This window comes from Cupressus sempervirens, chromosome 4 (assembly GCF_028749045.1).
Source record: "Cupressus sempervirens isolate cs-2001-9-10 chromosome 4, ASM2874904v1, whole genome shotgun sequence".
NCBI lineage: Eukaryota > Viridiplantae > Streptophyta > Pinopsida > Cupressales > Cupressaceae > Cupressus > Cupressus sempervirens.
In genome coordinates this window covers 139,883,793-139,904,440 of record NC_143121.1, presented here as the reverse complement: position 1 = coordinate 139,904,440, position 20,648 = coordinate 139,883,793, and the positions used below count along the sequence as shown (strand labels likewise).

Here is a 20,648-nt window from a genome sequence, read left to right as displayed (position 1 = left end):
CTCATAGCTCAAGCTTACTAAAAATTACACAACAAGACGAAAGGCAGTGTAATGTCCCCAGTATTAGGTTAGCTTGGGACCATAATGACTGCAAGAAATCGGTAAGTTCATAATAAATCTAATTGAATATTTCACGTCTTTAATAAGCTATCTCATTTGAAATGATTAACATTTGTAATGAATATTCTTCATCAAGTTATTGGGTTGTACTATGACATTCACAACGAATGCCCTCCACCAAGTTATACTCGGATCATTCCATGACATTCACAATGAATGCCCTCCACCAAGTTTTAATTGGATCATTCTCCACCAAGTGCACTTGGATCGTATTAAGACATTCATACAAAATATCCTCCAAGAAACATAGTTTGGATCATACTATGACATTAGTAAGGAATGCTCTCCACCAAGTATAACTTGGATCGTGCCATGACACTCTTAACAAATGTCCACCAAGTTTTACTTGGATCATAAAAAATATATTTAATATCCTATAAATTTATTATAATCTAAAATAATATATTAATTGTTTATTCCATAAAAAACAAGTATATTATTTATTCTAATTAATGATATGAAAGAAAAACTACTAGATAAGTTCTATAACTAATAAAATAAATTAATGTCAATACTACATAACTCTTCAATTCAAGTCGATTGTATCCTCATTTGTTGGATTTTGAATGTATTCACCTCTAATATGTGTCCTTATTCTTCTTCTTGATAATAGGATTCATTTCATGTAAGTTAAATATTTTTCCAAAAGGCACAACGTGTATTTCATGCCCTTTCCTAATATTAGCGTATTGAGAATTAATTAATTTTTAATTCTATTATTGTAATTTCTTATTTGTATTAGTAAAATGGCATCTTTTAATATGTGAAATATATATTTTTACCTTCTTGGTAAAATACAATTTTTATTGTGTTTATAATCTTATTTATAATAACATATTCAATATTGTTAGTATTAATATTAAATAAATTTATAATATTTACTTTAATCATTAATAAAGATAAAGAAGAACAATTCGTTTAGTAAAATATATTGTTTCTATCAGTTATAAACATAATCTATTTGATATTGTCTCCCTTAAAACATATATTTCAATTCTTTTACAAATGATTACCCTTTGTTATCTTTCCCTATAGTATAGGTATAAATATAAACATATAATAATAATTATTCATATCTATTTTATTTTGATTATTGTTTATTATTAAATATCATAATTATTGTTTAAAATAGGGGTTATGATAGACAGATCAACAGCTTGGGGGTCGAAAGAATTTGAAGTTTTGATAAGAGCCAAATTTATTCTGCCATCCTCCAAGGATTATTTATCCTTTTATACTCCTAATCCTCGCCTTGCACACGTGATGGTGAAACATGAATGGGGCTTACATTCCAAGCAAAGGATTAAGGTGAAATTGATGTAGGGATAGACTCTTTTTTAAAGAATTTCATTGATGCAAAATTGAGGTGTGAGGAATTGAGAGGTGACTGAAAATCCTTCGCCCCAAAAGCATAATCCTCTTAGGCATCAGATTTCTGTCCTCCCAAGACTTACACAATTCAAAATTTTAATGGCATGTTGGAAGATAGATAATATAGAGGTGAAGTCATGGAGTTTGTTGGTGAGTTAAATGGAAACGAAACATGTTTTGAATGAGACCATGCAGTCTTGGAGAGGCAGCAGATGTTGCCACCTTGAGAGGATTAAATCCGAGAATGACCATGAATTCCGCCTTGAGATAAAGGGCTTCCTTTTACACAGTTAGAAGAATAGTCAACATTAGGATAGTTGATAAGTAGGAACTCAATGTCTTTAAGATGGTCAAGATTAGAATTTCGAAACATCAAAGATTAAAATCTTCAAGGATGCCTAATCTCCACCGTGAGGTAAAGAGGCTCAATAGAGATGAATGGTACAAATGCACTTAAGATTGATAATCAAAACTTATATTAGGACCCCAAGTTCGCATGAAAAGCGAAAGGAATGAATCATAAATGACACGTTTAAAGTGGAGTGAGATTGAGTTTGAGAGAAGTTAAGTAAAATCAACTTGTCCTTGAGGGATGGCTGATTACTCCATCCCCCAAGGGTAAAATCCTCTTCTCATGAGGATCTCCACCCCTATATAATGATGCCTAAAGGTTGCCTTAGAGATCCAATTTACATAGGAGGAGGGAGGATTATTGACTGCCCAAGGATTCACAATCCTTGAAACCAAAGTAACGAGAATTGGAATTGGATTGGAATCAGCAAGGTTGAATCGAATCGCGAATCGGCCACAAATCGACAAATTAAAAAAACCCTTGAAATTTAGAGGTTTTAACAATTTAAAACTTATTTCATACACACTTTATTGAATATAACTTAAACACACTATAACATCATCAAATAGAAGTTAACATACATAAACATGGAATATAAATGATAAATCCATCACATACGTAACTATGTTACACGTAAAATGTAAATTGTAGGCTGTAGCTGAAGTAAATAGAAATCATAGGATCATAATGATTCAAATCATAGAATGTATGTAAGATGAAGATCCAAAAGACATCGAATCATAAATGTATGTAAGAATCTAAGATGAAGATCCATGAAACGTATGTATGTAAGAATCTAAGATGAAGATCCATAAGACATCAAATCATGAATGTATATAAGAATTTAAGATGAAGATCCTCTCTTCTACTTATGCTAAACAATTAGAAGGCCCTTTAGTGTTAAAACAAAGAGGAAAGGCAAAATAAAATATTAAAAAAATGTGTTTTTATTAAAAAAATATCTTCACTATTGGCTCCCTGTGCCGATTCATCAAGCTGATTCATGCAATTTTTTGCATGAATCGCATAAATTGGCAATTCATTCGATTTCATTCACCGGCTCCAAAAAAATCACTAGGCATGAATTGAATCGCCAAGCTGGTGATTCTGGCGATTTTAGGGTGATTCTCGGAACTATGCTTGAACCACTTCCAATTCCGCCTTATAGGAGATGAATGGCGATGAGATTCAACACAGAGAAGGAAAGAAATGGTGTGAGGAGCCGAAAATGGCAAAAGAATATGCTTAGTTGAGGGTGGATTGCACCTTCCCATGAAGATAGATCCTTCTCAATATATTTTCACCCCATGGCAAGAGTCGGCCAGATAGTAAGCAAGCAACGATTCGTAAAGGGCTACTTATAATCTTTAAAACCACTATACAAGTCAGCTTGCAGGAGGTAAATGAACTTGATTTTAATTATTTAATTGACCAAAGGGTTAGCAAGTAGGCCTCTTGAAGAGGTTCACTTTTCAATGCTCGCCCTTGCCTATAAAGAAAGAGGAAGTAAATGCATTTTAATGACAACTCAAATGAATCCATCTCTGCATTACAAGGCATCGAACTTCCTTCTAATTTCCAGCAAATTTCCTTTGATGCGGCAGCAAAGTGATTTACAGAGGAGGATGATTGATCGTGAAGGTGACAATCCATCAGTTGGATTGAGAATAATCTTTCGAGGTGACATTTTTGGGTAATTTAATTCCCAAGAGTCAGACTTCTGAAAAAGAGGAAAATCTTAAAGTGTTATAAACTAAACATCTGTGATCTGAGATTTAATTTTCTCCAAATTCTTAGTGACTGATCTGAATTACTAAAATAAATTCCTAATTCTTTGAAGCCAGGATGTTAGGTGCTTTAGGGGAGGAAATTAGATTCACATAAGAAGGGATTATAGGTGTAAAACTGATTGAAGTATAACCATATCTAACTTGAATTTCTACCCAAGTTAATGAGTTAAAATTTGCAAGGAAGAGGTTTGATCTTGTTGCAATGAAATTTCATTTTTTGTCTTTGATGTTGATGCAACATGGTTTTCAGATATCCTCTCTTTTGCTTATCAATTTACAAACATAATGCCCTCTTCTGTCTTGTTTTACAAGGTGATCATTCAAGGAGATTGTACATGACGGGCGAATTCAAGTGAAGGGTCGAGGATTTCTGAGGAGAAAGATTCAGCATCAAGGGTATCAAAAGGACAAATCCAAATACTTGAAGACATCCTCAAGAAGAATCAAAAGATGCATCAAGTTCACAAGTGCAAATTCAAGATAAGCAGCGAGAACAATTTCCAAAAGATGGAGAGGATTAAAGAAGATGAAGCAATTTGGGAGTATGCTATCTTGTGAGAAGACTGGATAATTTTGAGTAGCAAGAGATATTTTCTCTTCATTAAAAAGATTGATCAAATCTACAAGATAAAGATGATGAGGTGGCACCTAGTTGTTTCTCTGATTAGAAATTCCCAATTTTAAGCCCAGTCAATTGAATCATGCCAAGTCTCCAATTTTCACATTGACTATCAAAAGTTATGTAATTTTTTTTTTTGCCCACAATGTTCTTCAATGTAATTGGTTGGTACTTTGGCAACCCTAATTAGTTAAAAGGAAAGGCCATTGATCTTGGCTATTCATTGTAATTGAACACCTATAAAAGGTCGAAGCCTTTGTTTGTAGGAGTTAGAAGCTAGAGAGCTAGTAGAGAGTTAGAGTAGACTAGAGTAGGGTCTAGCTAAGGGAGAGACTTGATCAAATTGTTGCTATAATGCTATCAAGGTGATTGACAATTCATTGTTGGCTTTCATGGTGTTGAAGGGTTGAATGGTTTCTTCAATCTTTAACTTGGAGTAGATTTCATTTCATGTGGAAGTAGTTTAGTTGAAATGAAAGTAATTGTGGATGTTCACGTGCTTGACTCGAACAAAACAAAGCCACTAGCCTCTTGCTGATTGTAAGTGTGTGTTGTTTGATTATCCAATTATTGAAAGAACTAAACTTCAGTTGATATTCAATTTTTAGTTTGCACCCATTTGATGGGATTGAAGAAGAGACATTGATTTGGAAACCATGAGTATTCCTTAGAAGCTTGCACTAGGCGGGTGAAGTCGTTGATTACGCTACATCTAATACTCTCCAAGTCCATCCATGATTCCTTGCATTCATAATCGGGAGTATAAGCTAAGTTTAAGCTGAAATTTGGAAAATAAAAAATATTTTTTTATTAGATATTGTGAAGCCAAATCTTAATAGGTGCAAGAATTGATATCCATTGAATGAATAACATAAGTCCCCTTAGTAATTACCATTAAATCACATTATTTCACTGAGAAAGTATCCACAATAGAAGTAACCTTGAAGATATTTCATGATCTTACTTTGCAAGCTTAGCATGAGAGATGACCTTATTCAAGCAAGGATATGAGTAGTTGGTGTTCTATTTCAAAACATTGAATATTCGGATTCTGCACATTATGGTGGAACAAAACTTGCATCAATAGAACCCTCCGACAAAGCAACATATTTGGGGTGTTGATCGCCAAGAGCAACATTTTTGGATGATGTGCCTGTTAGGGTCCCTCTCTTGACAATCACATCGAATACTAAAGGCACATGAATTCAATTTTTCAAAGGGAATTATTGTTTTGTAAATGTGCAAAACATTGTTTTTTCTTGTCATATTGACTTTGAGAGTTGTGCTAGTTTTGAGGTCTTCGAACATTTTTCACATGGTGTGGCCCTATGTGATTATGTTTCATGGTCTCAATCAACATGCTTTTATTGGTTATTATGATTTGTGACACTCATGTGATGGAAAACCCAAGGTTTTAGGAACTCCCGAATAGTAGCTATCTTTCCATTAGCATTGTTTGTAATGGAAAAATCTCTGATGCTCTGGTTAACTTTTTTGTGCCTGTGGACAATGGGAGTGGATTTATATATTTCAACTGTGTGCCAAAGAGACTGATACTGTGGGTGGTCTCCTACTTTTGGACTGTCATTTGTCAACTGCTGTGAAATGTACAGTGAAACATCGTAGGTATGCTATCTAGATTACACACATCTCAATTATATATCATTCAATAAGTAGAGTTTCTTGTTTCTGTTTTTGTTAGTTGAAGTTGAATAGTAGTCTTTGCTTTAGATTGACTGTAAATAATTCGAGAAACTTGTTTATGGCTAAAGATGGTAAATTTTCTTCAAATCATGACATATTAGTGGGAGTCAACTGGTAGAAAGGAACAATTCTATCAAGGGGAAGGGAATAGACTGGCAGAAAGAAACAGTTGTATCAAGCTGAAGGGACTTTTCCCATCACTAATTAACTACGTTTCAGCCTCTTTTTTCAGCACTAATTAACTATGTTTCAGCTTCTATGTGATGCTTATCTTTCTATAAATTAGCAGCACGATTACTCAAATTTTCAAGGTTTGGTGGCTTCAAAATCCAAAACCTATATTAAGCTGAAAGTATCATGTATGTTTCTTTTTAATGCAGTCTCTTGTAGATTTTAATATCAGCTGTCCTCTTTTTTCTCCCTGTTGGCAGATCTATTTGAAAGCAATTTTTTATTTAGCATTATATAATATTAAAACAATTATTAAAATGTTTTGAACTAGCTGCTTTTAACAAATTAGAAATTAACTACATGCTTTTGCAGTAAAGGCTTTACTAGCTATATTTACAAAGTTCACACTTTTTTCCAGATAGCAGGTGGCCTCTGTGACAATCTCTTAACTTGCATACTGCGAGCATGGGACTTCAGCAAACCAGTTTTTGTTGCTCCTGCTATGAATACCTTCATGTGGAATAGTGCTTTTACCAAGATACATTTGGGTGTACTAAAGGATTTAAAGATAACAATTATCCCTTGTATAAGTAAAAATCTGGCTTGCGGTGACTATGGAGATGGTGCAATGGCAGAGCCTTCTGTAATCGACTCAACTTTGAGATTTTCAAGCAATTTAACTCGTAATAGTATCTTCTAATATTATCCTTACAATTTTGGATTTTCATTTTCCTCACCCTTACCATCATATCAGTTCTATACTGCACTATACTTGCAGAAATTCCTTAGCATGGTTCGAGATACGTTACCCAGTAAGGGTAGGCTGGTATTCTGAGTGTACATTTAAAAAAAAGGTTGACCATTTTGTAGCAGTGGTGTTTCATGTCATAAATGAGGAACCTAGATGAAATAATACTAATTTTGACATAGCTACTGTACACAATTCACTAAAATAATTGTGAACTCTAGGCTGTTGCTGCAAGTATTTGGCTTGATTGCTACCTTTATTGATTCTAGGTTACAATGTGGATTTTACAGGTGTAATACTGTCTCTTTAGTGTTGCTCAAACTTGGTATATGCTTCCATATGAGCTATTATCATACATTGAAATTAAAGATAGCACAAAATTCCCTCTTTGAAACAAAACATCGCTTATATAATGCTTGTTTCATTGTGATACCAATTACTAGGGCAATATTAAGGAGAATTGATTTAAGGAATGGATATAACAAGAATAGTTCTTATGCTATTTTAATCATTTAAGTCAAGACTGGTAACTATATTTTAAAACCAAATAATACATTTCAGAATTTTGACGTGCCAATTCAGTCAAAAAGATATTAAAAGTCGTCATAGTTATTCTTATCATCAAAATCTAATATTGGATTATTTAAAAGCATAATTGTCGATGACCATTGACTGTAGCTCTCATATGCTAGAAGAAACTGTAAATATAATTGCTATAATATTAAAACATTAGGTCATCTACCGATCTGAATGGTCCTAAAGAACAATTTTTAATTAAAAGTTGTCATCATTTCTTCCTTACGCTCTCTTTCTTCCTGATGATGGATCACACTGCAAATAATACTTTATCAAATTCAGAAAAACTGCATTAACATAAACTCATGGATTAGTGAAAATCTACTGGTTCTTTCAGCTTTTTATTGCTTACTGATATACTGTAATAAATAAAGTAAGCCTGGCCATTTTTTCCTAAGTGGGGCCAAAAGAGTCTCAATATCAAAGAAGTGGGTCTATGTCATTACCTATTTTTAACTTATATGGCATATTCTGCTTAGCATGTTGAATGCACCCTTTTACATTTCGGGTTATTGAACCAATTAATTTGTCAGCCTTTATCATCTTGCTTCTCTAAGCCCTGCTTCTCTGGTGACCAATGTTTTATCTTTTCATTTACTTTTTGTTTGATTTGGACAAGTTATGAACCAAGTGCTCTTTGTTTCAAGCAAACCAAAAGTCTAAATTATGAGCAGAATTTAATTCGATCCAAAAACAGAACCTCTTAGCTAAGCAGCCTTGCTTATCTGTGATAAAATTGGCAGGCAATGTTTTCATCAATTGCTAAAGGGACATAAAGACATTTATCTTTGAGAGATGTTTGAAGAATGGAAAAACTTAACCAGATTGTAACACACTATAAACAAAATGGTTGAACAGTGTAAATGTGACACTGCAACCTTTGCTTGTGTTCATTGAAAAGCATTACATGGTATAGTATTGTTTGTTTCATAGAGTAAAATCTAATAGCCTATATGTGCATTTGATGACTCTAAATTGATATGGTTAGATTTTAATTTACAAAAAAATTCAACACAATTGAGGCATAAATAAAATCAAAAGTTTATTCTAGTTAAAACCTTTGTTTATTACATAGAAATACAGTTCTGAAATTTTGGAGTGAGCTTGAATAGCTCTCAGCATCGTGAGTTGTATCACCTCCCACTTATCCACATGCATTTCTAGACTAAACCAGCCAGATTCCACATGATGTTAGAGCGTAGACATGTTCTTGGTTACGCTTCATGTCATCTAGGTTATAGTTTGTTTTAAAGAGCTATCAAGTCTTGATATTTGAAGACAATTTAATAATATTGAGTTCTTTATGAGTATTAGAGTTAGATAATAATGTCTAGATACTATAGCGAGAAATGAACAGTTTAAGTACTCTAGCTCAATGCTTTCAAGCCTCGCTGCTTGGTTGTAGTGGTGGGTTATAATTAGTATAAGCTTCGGGGATCACATTGCTTTTGGAAAGATGTATCAACCCACAAGTGTTAACCTGTTCAGAAAACTAGCTGTGTTTGTTATATGTTGAACTATGCTCCGGATATAGGGGCCTCAGCTGGTGCTGGTATTCATATTTCATGGTGATAAATAAGTTCTCCAATTATACTTCAGCCTTTGGATTCTTTCCAATTGTGGGTGCAAGTGTGAGGGCTACCATTTGAATCTTGCACGGAGGTAAGACACGGATCATAGTCTCAACGAAACACTAGTCATACTTTTTCAGATTCTATACTGCCTCAAAACCTCAAGATGTCAAGAATGACTTAATTTTGTGACCCTTTGTTCCAAAAAGTTGGGTTTGGGAATACTAAAAATGTTAACTATAGGAAAAGGAAGGCATTATTTGGAACCCCAAAAGCAAAGTCCTAAAATGGTCTCTTGTTGGTTTAGTGTTTTTCTTTGGGGATTGGAGTACAAGCATCTGGGTTTGGGGTTACCAAAACATATCTTCTAATGAGTACTCTAGAGGAGGGAATTTCGAACTCAAAGTTCCAAAATGCACTAATTACCAACTTTGTCTTGCATTGGGTTGATGTTTTGGGACATGGGGATTTTGGAGATGAATCACATTAAGGACTTGGTTGAACAAGGATTTTGGAGTAGATGACTATAAAATATTGCGTGCTTAAAGGTGTGGTTTTAGAACTTGTAGTTTGAAATGTGTTTCTTTGGATTCCCTAAAATGTCTAATAATTTATCATTATAGAAACCAGAACCCCAAACAAAGAGTTCCAAAGTACTTGAATTATTTTCTCATATTAGGGATCTTGAGACTTGAGGTTCGAGGTCACTAACATGAGCTTACCCTTAAAGGCTTGCATGTTTAGTAAATCTTTGATGGGGATTCTTAGCTCAAATCTTGAAATACCAAGAACCTTTGCTGCTTAGCTTTAAGAGGGTACGGGAACATGGGTTGGAGTGTGCACTTATAGAGGTGGGTTAGATTTGGCTCAAGAATCTTGAATTTTTAATAAATTTGATACTTAGGTAACTTGTCATTTGGAAACTTCTCCCTTTAAGGATTTAGAAAAGGCCTCTTTAGAGTATGTGATTTTTGAGTGATGTGTCATGTTCTTGAGAACTCTATATCCTCGTGCCTAGGGCATGTGTCGTATGCTTTGGATACCCTAACATGTTATTTTATAGCAACTTGCCATTCCAAGGCTTGTGCCACTTGGGAATTTGGGGTTTCAACTAGTTTCATATAAAATTCTTAGGTTTCAAATTTGTTAAGGACATGCCTCTAAAGTGTGTGTTTTTACGAACTAGGGTATGCAATTACAACATTGAAAAGCCCTAATTTCTACATTTTGGACATGACCCAAAGGTACATTACTGTATTTGGAGATTGGCTAGGTAATTTTAGGCTTTCAATTATATTCAACATGCTCTAGCGATGGGATTTTGAGAGGAAATACTTAGTTGCATAAGAAGGAAGAATAATCAACCTACAAAAAACAAAAACAAAACACAGGCAACTAAAAATAGGAAAAAAAAATGGTGGAAGGGAAAGAATCCTACCACTCGTCTCGCAAGGCAATAAGGGTATATCTAAGGTAAAATAACCATTGACATAAGATTGAAATTGATCACAAGGTCACAATATTGGATGTTGGGGATGCATTAGGGCTTTGTGCTCATTTAGAAGACTTGGTGAGTGCAAATGAGCCCTCACTAGAACTTATATAGTTGACCAATTAAGCACATTAAATGCAAATTGTACTATCTTGTAGACATCAAAGTGTCATGTCACCCAACTCGACTTGAATGTCAACAGTTGCTCCTAGCCTATTATGCATCTAGATAGGCAAGTAGGAGCCAAGGATGATGTAGAGGTCTCAACTAAACTTTGGATAACAATATTTACATGAGCCCTATGTAGATGAGTGCACATAGGTTTATCGAGTCACAATGGTGATTGGATTGTTCTTAGAATAACATGGTGGGATGACCTTTTGGCCATGTCTAGTTGTAACTTCCTTGTCAATGTCTGTAGAGATTCCTTATGGCTGTTGTACATGCTCGTCCTTTGGTAACTGATGTTGTTCTCCCTCCCACTTGCAATGAATATGATGGACACAAGAAGGATGTAGACAACATGACAATTTTAGATAATTACAACATGCAATCCCTATATCCGAGATTTTTGCTTGAGTGTAATGAAGGGCAAAATCCCTTCTTATTGTGATTTGGACATGCCCATCCTAGTCAGAAATGTGTAAGGATTGTGAGTTTTTACATGAACTAACAACACTTTAAGATCATTGGAGGAAGATAGTACACATCGACTCTATCTAGAATTGGATAGTTGGTGTCATTTATAAAGTTGACCAAGAGAACTAGTTATGAGTGTTCAAAGCTCACATAGTTTGTTCTCTCTGATTTTTTGATCTTCCTCTAGTGCTCTTAACCTTCTCTCATCTAACTTGTCAAATACATGATCAAGGATGCTTTTGTTGATATCTACAAAGTTTCTCTTAAAATTCAACAGATATTTGATAACATATTTCTCATTCATACCTTGATCACCTTTATTATATCTCCAATAGTATTTATAAGGTTGATCCAACTTGCCATCATGTTCCATCCATTTAATTATCCTTTTGACATTAGGTTTCCATTTCTTTTTCTCTGCCTCAATATCTATCGGTGGTTCCTCAGGTGTGATTGTCGTAGTAGGTTCTTCTTGTTTTTTCATCTTTGTTTGCTTTCTTGTCTTTCTCTAGCATTATGTTCTCTACGACCTTAGGTTTCTTAGGGCTAGGGCCTTGGACCTTTGCCTTTTGCCTGGTAGTCCTCTTAGGATTTCTCTTCATTGGTTATTTTGACTTTGCTGGTGGAGGAGTCCTTATAGACCTCCTAGGTGCATTGTGAAGTTTGAGGTGTAACCTCTACTGCTGTGATCTCAATATCAGGTACATCTTGTACATCTACTACCTTTGTACCAATGTCTTTTGAAGGTTCATTGCTTGTACCTTCTAGCTTGACATTTGAGGGGACTTTGATAGATCTTTTAATCTCATCCCATTTTTCCTTGATAATTCCTTCTTGAATAACAATTCTCTCAACTAACTTTTTTACTTTCTTCTTCCTTGTACCCTTGTACAACTATTACCTTACTTGGCTAGACTTCTCCTTATAAGTACCCCATCTTTCACATTCTTTGTCTCTAGGTGATGCACACATCACATGAGCATATTGCTCAAGTACCTCTTTGTTCACTTCATAGCCCATATGATTAGTGAATCTCTCTCTAGGTTCTACTGCTTTCATGCATATTACATTAATTTCTACCATGAAACATACCATATATGCATACTTCTCAACAACTAATTTAAGTACCCTATACTTTTGCTTCATCTGCTTTTGGAATCCCTTAAACATTCCAAACAAGTTTGCAGTAATAACTGAGTATTACATGTTGTAATGCTCAATAATTAGGTCCATTGGACATTCTCATCAGCCCAAGCATGCAGGTGTATGTTTGGGAACTTATGCATAAATGAAAGAAGATGTGTAGTATAAGTGACCCAAACCTAAAAGGTTGATAATTATCACACATAATTCTCCTCAAGCTTTCAAATAGTTGTTGCCTCAAGGTCTTACAAACATCAAAGTGCTCTCTCTACAACCATCTTATAAGCAATTTGAATTATACTTGTTCAAATACAATCATGCCTTGGGCTATAGTGCATTTTGTAATCTAGGATCTTAGCTATGATCCTAACATTAGTTTGCATTATGTTAGATAGAGTCATGGCTCTCCTACCTCTTTTGTTCCAATGTTAGCTTCTACCTCCTTTTTGACCGTTTTGGAGGCTATAGGTACTACTCCAACATTATCCAAACCAATCACTAAGTGGATTAACTCTGATTATCATTGTTGATTTGTCTCCTGACCAAAACATTTGGTAATGGATCCTACTAAGTACAATTCTGATCCATTCAGATTCCTCAAACTCCTCATATTCCATAAATTGCAAAATGTTCAATTTCTCTAAGTGTACAAACTCTAGTTTTAGGGTCTTGTTTGGATTATAAATCTTTTGTAGGTCTATGTTATTGCTCTCATTCACAATTGGCTCTACTTTGCAATGTACATAGGCCGTTATATCCTCAACATGTAAAACACCTTATGGGTTTGCGAAAGCAGATCAGTAGGGCCATCTTCCATGGAAATAAAAGGGTGCTTCTTGAACTGATATCATGGTCTTTTCTTAACATTATACAATTGTGGGTCATCCATGATCAACTAGCTTCAAGAGCAATTGTAATTAAGAACTTAAATCAACTTCACAATGATGTAAATACCTCATATCCATTTCTCTATGACATCCACCAAATTCTTCACAAATGTTTTGAAATATCACTTGGCTCCTTCACTCTAAGATTTCTACGGTCTTAAGCAGCTTGAATAATGACATTTAACTCATTTCCCCCCTTGAAATATTCAATAAACTACTTTTGTCATAAATGTATTTTGTGAAAGTGCATAAAGCTGATACAGTCGCAAAGCATACTTAAACTTGCAACGAACATCCAAATTCATGAATTAATGCCTACAAATTGAGATTAAAAATCATTGATGCCTTACATACCTTTAATTATCTTCACATGCCTTAATATTTTTTTCCTAACTTTGGATTTCAACAATTATCCATATATTTACATAAATAAATAAATTGCAGAGTAATGAGCATATCATCTAGGATGTCATCCCCACATTACTAAGTTCTTGAATTGTTAAGACAATTCAATTCCTTAACCCAATTCTCTGTTCTTTACCATATATTATGGATTTTTGATAATGGACTATCTTCATGTTATTCACCCAAAACTCACTCGAATTGACATACTAATATTAGCGAACATAGATGTATCATTTATACTCACTATTATTCCATATACCAAAATTGTGGCCATATGTCTACATCTAGTGAAGCTCATTGACTAAAATTGTATGATTACCAACAATTTTCCCCTGTTATAGACAATTTCTTCATTATATTATAGCAAAATTTTATCCTTAAAATAAGAAACCATATTTGATAACAATCTTGCTATAAATGACAATATCTATCCATTCACATTAGCCAACTTTCGAACAATAGTTTATGTCAATCCCAAATTGTCTGTTCGAGCATTATTAAGGGCAACACTAAGCATATTCTAACATTCTTTGATCTATTTTTATTTGTCCTTAAGCTCCCTCTTTTGATCGAGGAATGATGGCAATCCCAACTTTATCAGATCTCTGAATTCTTCAAATTCAGCTGTACATTCTTCACCAAAACTATTGTGTTTTCTAGTCAATTTCTTGAACTCTTCAATCTTCTTGGGAATAGCACTTTCAAGTTTCATATCATGTTTTAACCTCTTTAACTTGTTCTTAAATATATTATGTGAAATGGTATTGTCCAGGTTTATTCTATATGCCTTTGAAAGATTATTAAAATGACCTTGCAACTTTTCAATCCTTTTATTCAATAAGAAAGAAACAATACCAATTCGTACAATTTTCATTTGATGGTTTAATTTTATGTTTTCCCTTAAGAGATTTTCATATTTCTTTTACACCTTTGTATTGTCAACTAATGGTAACAATGACATAGGTTGACCACTCCTAAGGGTTTCTTCATAGAGTGCTTTATAATGATCCCTCTCCCTTACCAACCTTGATGTATGAGACCTATTTACTGTGGAAACATTAACCCCTAACTCAGCTGCTACCATAGGATCAATCTCTCCTACTTTAAGCTTCATCATATGTCCAAAGGCTTTATTCACATAAATTATTTTTGGCCTTTTGTTGGGTGGATAGAATACCCATAAAAATAAAGTCTCCCCATCTTGATTAAACCTCAAATGAATAAACACATCATTCACAACTTGTATGTGCAATTTTAATTCGTTGTTTGTTGATTGCAAAAATGTATAAAAAATGAAAGATGCACTCATGTCCCATCCAAGAAACATGATTACTCCTACCCTAGTCAACAATTTCCTCTCCTCTTGTGGGGTCATAGATGTAGTTTTAACATCAATGTTTTCTTTCAACTTTCTAAGCAATTCAACTTCATTTTTGGGTGTCACATTTGAGATGGATTTCTTGAGCCTTTTATCTTTGAAATTGGACAAGAAAGTTTGAATTCCTTTGACTTGACAAACACATCATCATTTACAAATGCTGCATGCTCATCTAATTTTACATCCTTATGAATTTCAAGCTTAAAAATGATCTCCTCCTCATTGTCATATCCTCCCTCAATTTTTGTGACTTAGCATCTTCACAATAGGTTTAGTTTCTATGGTTTTATCCTCAGATTCCATTTTCTCTAAAAAATGTACATTTTCCCTAAACTTCTCATTGTACTCATCAATGATTGTTTGAGATTCATCATCTTCAAGGTTTCTAAATAAATCCTTTACATCTATGGCCTCATTTATATAATCACCAAGGCTTTTCCCTTTTCTACATGAATGAATGTAGCCCTCTGAATCATAGTTTCTTCTTGGAGTATGGGTAAATAGATTATATTACTCTTTCAACTTCTTATTAATCACCTCATAAACCTTCGAGAAAATAATTGTAAAATCTCCACAATTGAGAGTTCCATGCAAGAAGGTTTATTTGTGTGAGCTACCCCCGAAATGCCTTGTGCTTGAAACAATGAGATACCTTACAATCTCCAAATAAGAAAGTATGTCAAGTACAATTTTAGGAAGCATATATGAGGATTCTTCAAGTCCACAATAAACATACCAATCACCCTAGTTGTGGTTTATGAACTTGCTATTGTCAAAGTCTTTAGGCCTTCAAAAAACTTTAATCTCATCTGAAACATATTTATCACAAGCATAACTAAGCATTTGATATAGGTGTTTGACAACCCATTCTTCAAATTTGACATAATTGGACCAAGGAAACCTTGAATCCCATAAAGAAGTGTCCATAAATGTACTGGTTGATGCTCACCCTCTTTGCTTTTAAGATTCAATTTTAATTCATCCAACCACATGCCTTTTCTTTGTCCATAAAACAAAACTAGATGCATGAGTAATGAACAATGCCTAAAAGATGGGTATTCAGTGTCCCTTAAATTTAAGAATCTTTAGTGCATCTTTTAGCCCAATAAGATACATAATCAAATGGTCTTAGCTCATACATATAAACATTTGTTGCTAACTCCATGGGTCCTTTAGTCACTAATTTAGGAACTTTAATCCCACCAAATTTCCCACATGAAATGTGTGTTATCTTCATGTAATGTCAAAAAAAATTTACATTGAACAAATAACCATCTTTTTTTATGAGTTTCTTGTGTACATTTTTGTGAATTGCTAATTTCTATCCAGTGTATGTGGTATCCATTCTATAACATTCATTCTTCAATTCAAGAAATGACATAGGCTTATCACACCTTAGGTCCAAACTAAAAATCTTGTCAAGAGTTTCTATAAAGAAATTGATGAACACATTCCCTTCCAATTCATGAATGCATGATTTATAATTTCTCACAGTAAGCTCTAACACTTTCAAATTCAAGAAAAAATTTGGGATGAAAAGATCACCCAAGTTAAATTCTTAGGGGTTGATAGAGGCATCTCCTTATTTCTCGAAAGATAATGAAACAAGAATAGTTCATAACCTCTAACCCTCATCCAAATGTCTCTCTCATTTTTTTAATTGACCCCTTTCAAGAAAATGTTGTTTTGACATCCTAGAGTTAGGGCCCGGGGCCAATTGATCAATTACATTTTGGTTGAGTTTTTTGGCAGGAGGACCCCCTTCTAATTTGACTTCTTGCTTCTAGATTCAACACTCTTTTTTGGTTTCCTTTTTCTTGAAGTACTTGATGCTTCCATTGTGGAATTCTTACAAAAATCTTTTGTTGTTTGTGCATGTGTGTGTGTCTAATATTGTAATTTTTTATATGTTATCTGATTGCCATTGGGTATCCAATACGTATTGAATACCTTACATCTAACAAATACCTAATATTCTTTTTGCTTTGGTGCTTCCTTTGGATTTTTTGAAATTCTCAAATAAACCTTATGTTGTGTGTGTATCCAATATTGTTCTTATTGGTTATTTGATTGTTATTGGGTATCCAATATGTATCGAATCCTTATATTTAACAAATACCTAATATTAGTTTTGTGTATTGACACCTAGACCTACTAAATATTCAACATGCATTTTGGGATGCGTGGAAAATGCATTTTTTTCCACATTGCCACTTTTTGGTATATCATGATCTCACACATGAACAATAGTGTTCTCTACATCCCTTCACTATCTTTCAACCTCCTTTTCATCTCTTTGAATTACTCATGGTAGAATTGGTAAAATAGTTTACTTCACTTTAGATTCAATGCTCATCAAGGATCCACACAATCAAGAAATTGTTTAAGTTGGTAGAGTTGATCATGAATCATGAATCTACATGTTCTCTCATTTTGCTCCCATTGAGCTTGGAGTTCCGTTGTCTGGTTGTGCCTCTCATGCATCAAGAGTAGATTAGGTATCTAAGGATATGTTTGTTCACTCGAACGTATATTTTCTTCAATCATCCATACTAGTTCTTCATATTGTTTTGATCCTCCTCCACCTCTTACTTATTCATAGGTTGGTTTAGTTTAGAATGATATTTTCTCCGTCTACTTTTGTAAGAATGAGATTTGTACTTGCCATATATTGCAAAATTTTGTGGTACATCACTTAATTCAAACAATACAACAATATTTAATACACTACAAAATCTACATACTGGGATGTTATTGAGTACATTTTATTCCCCCTTGATGATAGTTTGAGCTTTTATGTCATCCCATATTCCATAGCTAAAAAGGTTGATATAGTATCTTTTGGATCAAATAATTGGATAGGTGATAAATCTTCAATCATACACATTATGAGACATTTCCTTCCTTTCCATTTTATGTAGTCGTAATTGATTTTTTAATTCTTAAGGGGAAGAAAGTGGTTTCTTTCTATTGGATCTTTGAATCTTTCATCTTCGGCAGTAGAGTTGAACTCTCTTAAGGGGAATACATTATATACTATTCTCTCCCTCACAGGGAGGATATTTATTGTACTTTTGTAACCAATTCTGTATTTGAGGGATACTTAGAGTCCTTATCTTAGTTACATGTAGTAAGCTTTTTCTTGTACATCTGTCACTTTTGGAGAGGTATTTTATCCCATGTGGGTTTTCTCCTTTCTTTTATATTTAGAGAGAACTCATTGGTGATAGTTTCATTTCTTTGCATTCATTTAAAATGACTATCTAATATGGCCTTCATTTGTAGAATTCATGCATGAATATATTTTTCATTCATAATGATCTTTTTAACTTCTTCTTAAGGTTATCTTAAGGGGGGTGTTGAATAAATTTTGTAACAATTTAAATAGTTAAACTACGCTTACAAAGTTTGTAAATATTTTGTTAATTAATGTTGTTACATTGATAATATACTTTTAGACTTAATTATTTTGCCAATACATTTATCTAATTAGAATAAATATAAGAAATGAAATTTAATTCTAAATGCATGAGTTTAAAAATCAAATGGGTGAGTAAATTATCCTTTTCTATAGTTCTTGTTGCTATATTCTTATGGATTTTGTTTTAGAATTTGAAAAGTTGTTTTGTGGTGTGGAATCATGGGAAATTTGATATAGTGACATAGAGCTCTTGATTACTCTAGCTATTGCATACATTTATTATCTTTAGTTTAGCTTTACCTACTAAATATGAAATTTCCAATTTTAGTGGACATGAAATAAATATTTGTTATAGAAAACTTAATTCTAGTAGTTTTATTTTTGGTCATTATCCTTCTGGATGGGTAACATTTTAGTTCAAATTTCAAATTTCAAATGAGGATATCCCTATATATCAATGTGTTCTTAGGCCATTAAAGTTAGTTGTCAGTAGTCCTCCTTATCAATATTTTTTATTCCAATAATTTGTAATTTCAAACTCTATTTTTCTCACCAATTGGGGCCAACTTGAAATACAAGGTAAAAGTTGATTTGATTTACTACTTGTCAATGATCGCTCAAGAGAAAAATCAAGGCTTTCTTGACCAAAGAGAGGTCATCTTATGTTAGATATTTTCACTTTTGCAAGTTCCATATCTAGATTAAAATTTTGATTCATTTATAGCTAATGGTGAATTAGATTTCATAGAGTATTTCTCAAACTTCAGTTCTTTTATGATCATCCCTTTTGATAGTTTATTTTTATTTTTAATGTTAAGATAATTATGTCTTAGATAGTTTACAATTGTACTCATTAGAATAGGTTCTTATAGTAGAGTCTGATTATGTAGCAATTATAGATTCAAGAGAATATGATAATGGTGGTGTAACTAAAATTTGGATAGGAGCTTTATTAAATTAATTCATTTTAAGCATAAAAATTGGAAAATTGAATATGATTATATCATAAAGATTTAAAAGATGGACTGAATACCTAAAAACCATCAATGTGGTAAAGAGTATCCAGATATAAAATTACCATTTGATCATAGCCTTAAAAAGTTCTCAATTTCATACATGTTCTAAAATGTATACTATAAAATAGTAAAAAAATGTGCTAGTTTGGTTAATGTATGTTCTAGGATGAGTTGCATTGTGATAATCTATTCCTTACATGCACTAAAATAACTAAAAGATGCTCTAGAATAGAGAGCCTATGGACTATTCTATCCTTGAATTATACAAATTGAATAAAAACTAATCTAAAAGGGTTACTTAGTCTAAAGACTAGACAGGCCTTCCAGACACTAATGTACGACTAAGATACACAACTTACTCCACACCAAGGATTATCTGATACAAATATTGAAGCCATATTTAATTGATAGAAATAATTGCATAAAACATAAAGGAAAATAATCTAAGGAGAATAAGCATTAAATACATGTAAGGAATAAAAAAATCTAGCTACAAAAATTAAAACACGTTTTACCTTAAGGATCAATTAAATGAAAATCCCCAAACATGTTAATTCTGACTCTATGGGAGAAAAAAAATAGCCTCACAATAGAAAGTTTCTAATAAAAACCTCATAACTCATGCAATCCCAAAAAGGAAATATATGCATAAGGAAATATGCAGAAAATACTAATAAACATTACCATAATACAATTTTAGATAAGAATTTATTGAAATAACTGAGAAATGATTAAAGCCAAAGAAGCTCTACCTCTCACCAAGCTACATGTATGGAAATGGGTAGAATAAAATAAATTCTTCATGAAACTATAAATGGATTCATAGAACCAAGAGAAAATGCAACATAATTCCAAGGAGATCGATCATAATGAGTAAAATATTGATTTTCTCCAATGCAATTGGAGTTCTCAACAAGCCAAGTAAGTAAATGAACTCTTTTCCTCAAAAAAACAAACAAAATTTTCCTTAAATGCCAAAAGGACAATTGAAAAAAAATTCATTTATATAACTAAGAAAATATAGGGGTTTCCAATGTAAATTAAATTGATTCTAATAACATAGAGTTCAATTGTGGCTAATTAGCTGACAAATACAATTAAATCCCTCCAAAAAATTAAAATAACATTAATTCTAAATTAATTGTGATAGTTGTAGGAAGTCTAAAGACATAGAGACACAAATAGTCTATCACAAAATGTATATGAAATATGGACTTACCAACATGCACATGAGGGATAATATAG

At 33.1% G+C, this 20,648-nt stretch overlaps 1 protein-coding gene across 7 annotated transcripts in view; it reads left to right on the top strand.

Annotated features, from left to right (window-relative positions):
• LOC149560339 (putative phosphopantothenoylcysteine decarboxylase) overlaps positions 1-7,171 on the top strand; it is a 122,392-nt gene extending 115,221 nt beyond the window's left edge. For all 7 annotated transcript variants that reach the window (XM_089824622.1, XM_089824623.1, XM_089824626.1 and 4 more), the window contains one exon: positions 6,546-7,171. In XM_089824622.1, coding sequence (XP_089680748.1) covers positions 6,546-6,827 — 282 coding nt within the window. In that variant the 3' untranslated portion in view covers positions 6,828-7,171. The remainder of the gene's footprint in view (positions 1-6,545) is intronic.
• Positions 7,172-20,648: the final 13,477 nt, after the last annotated feature.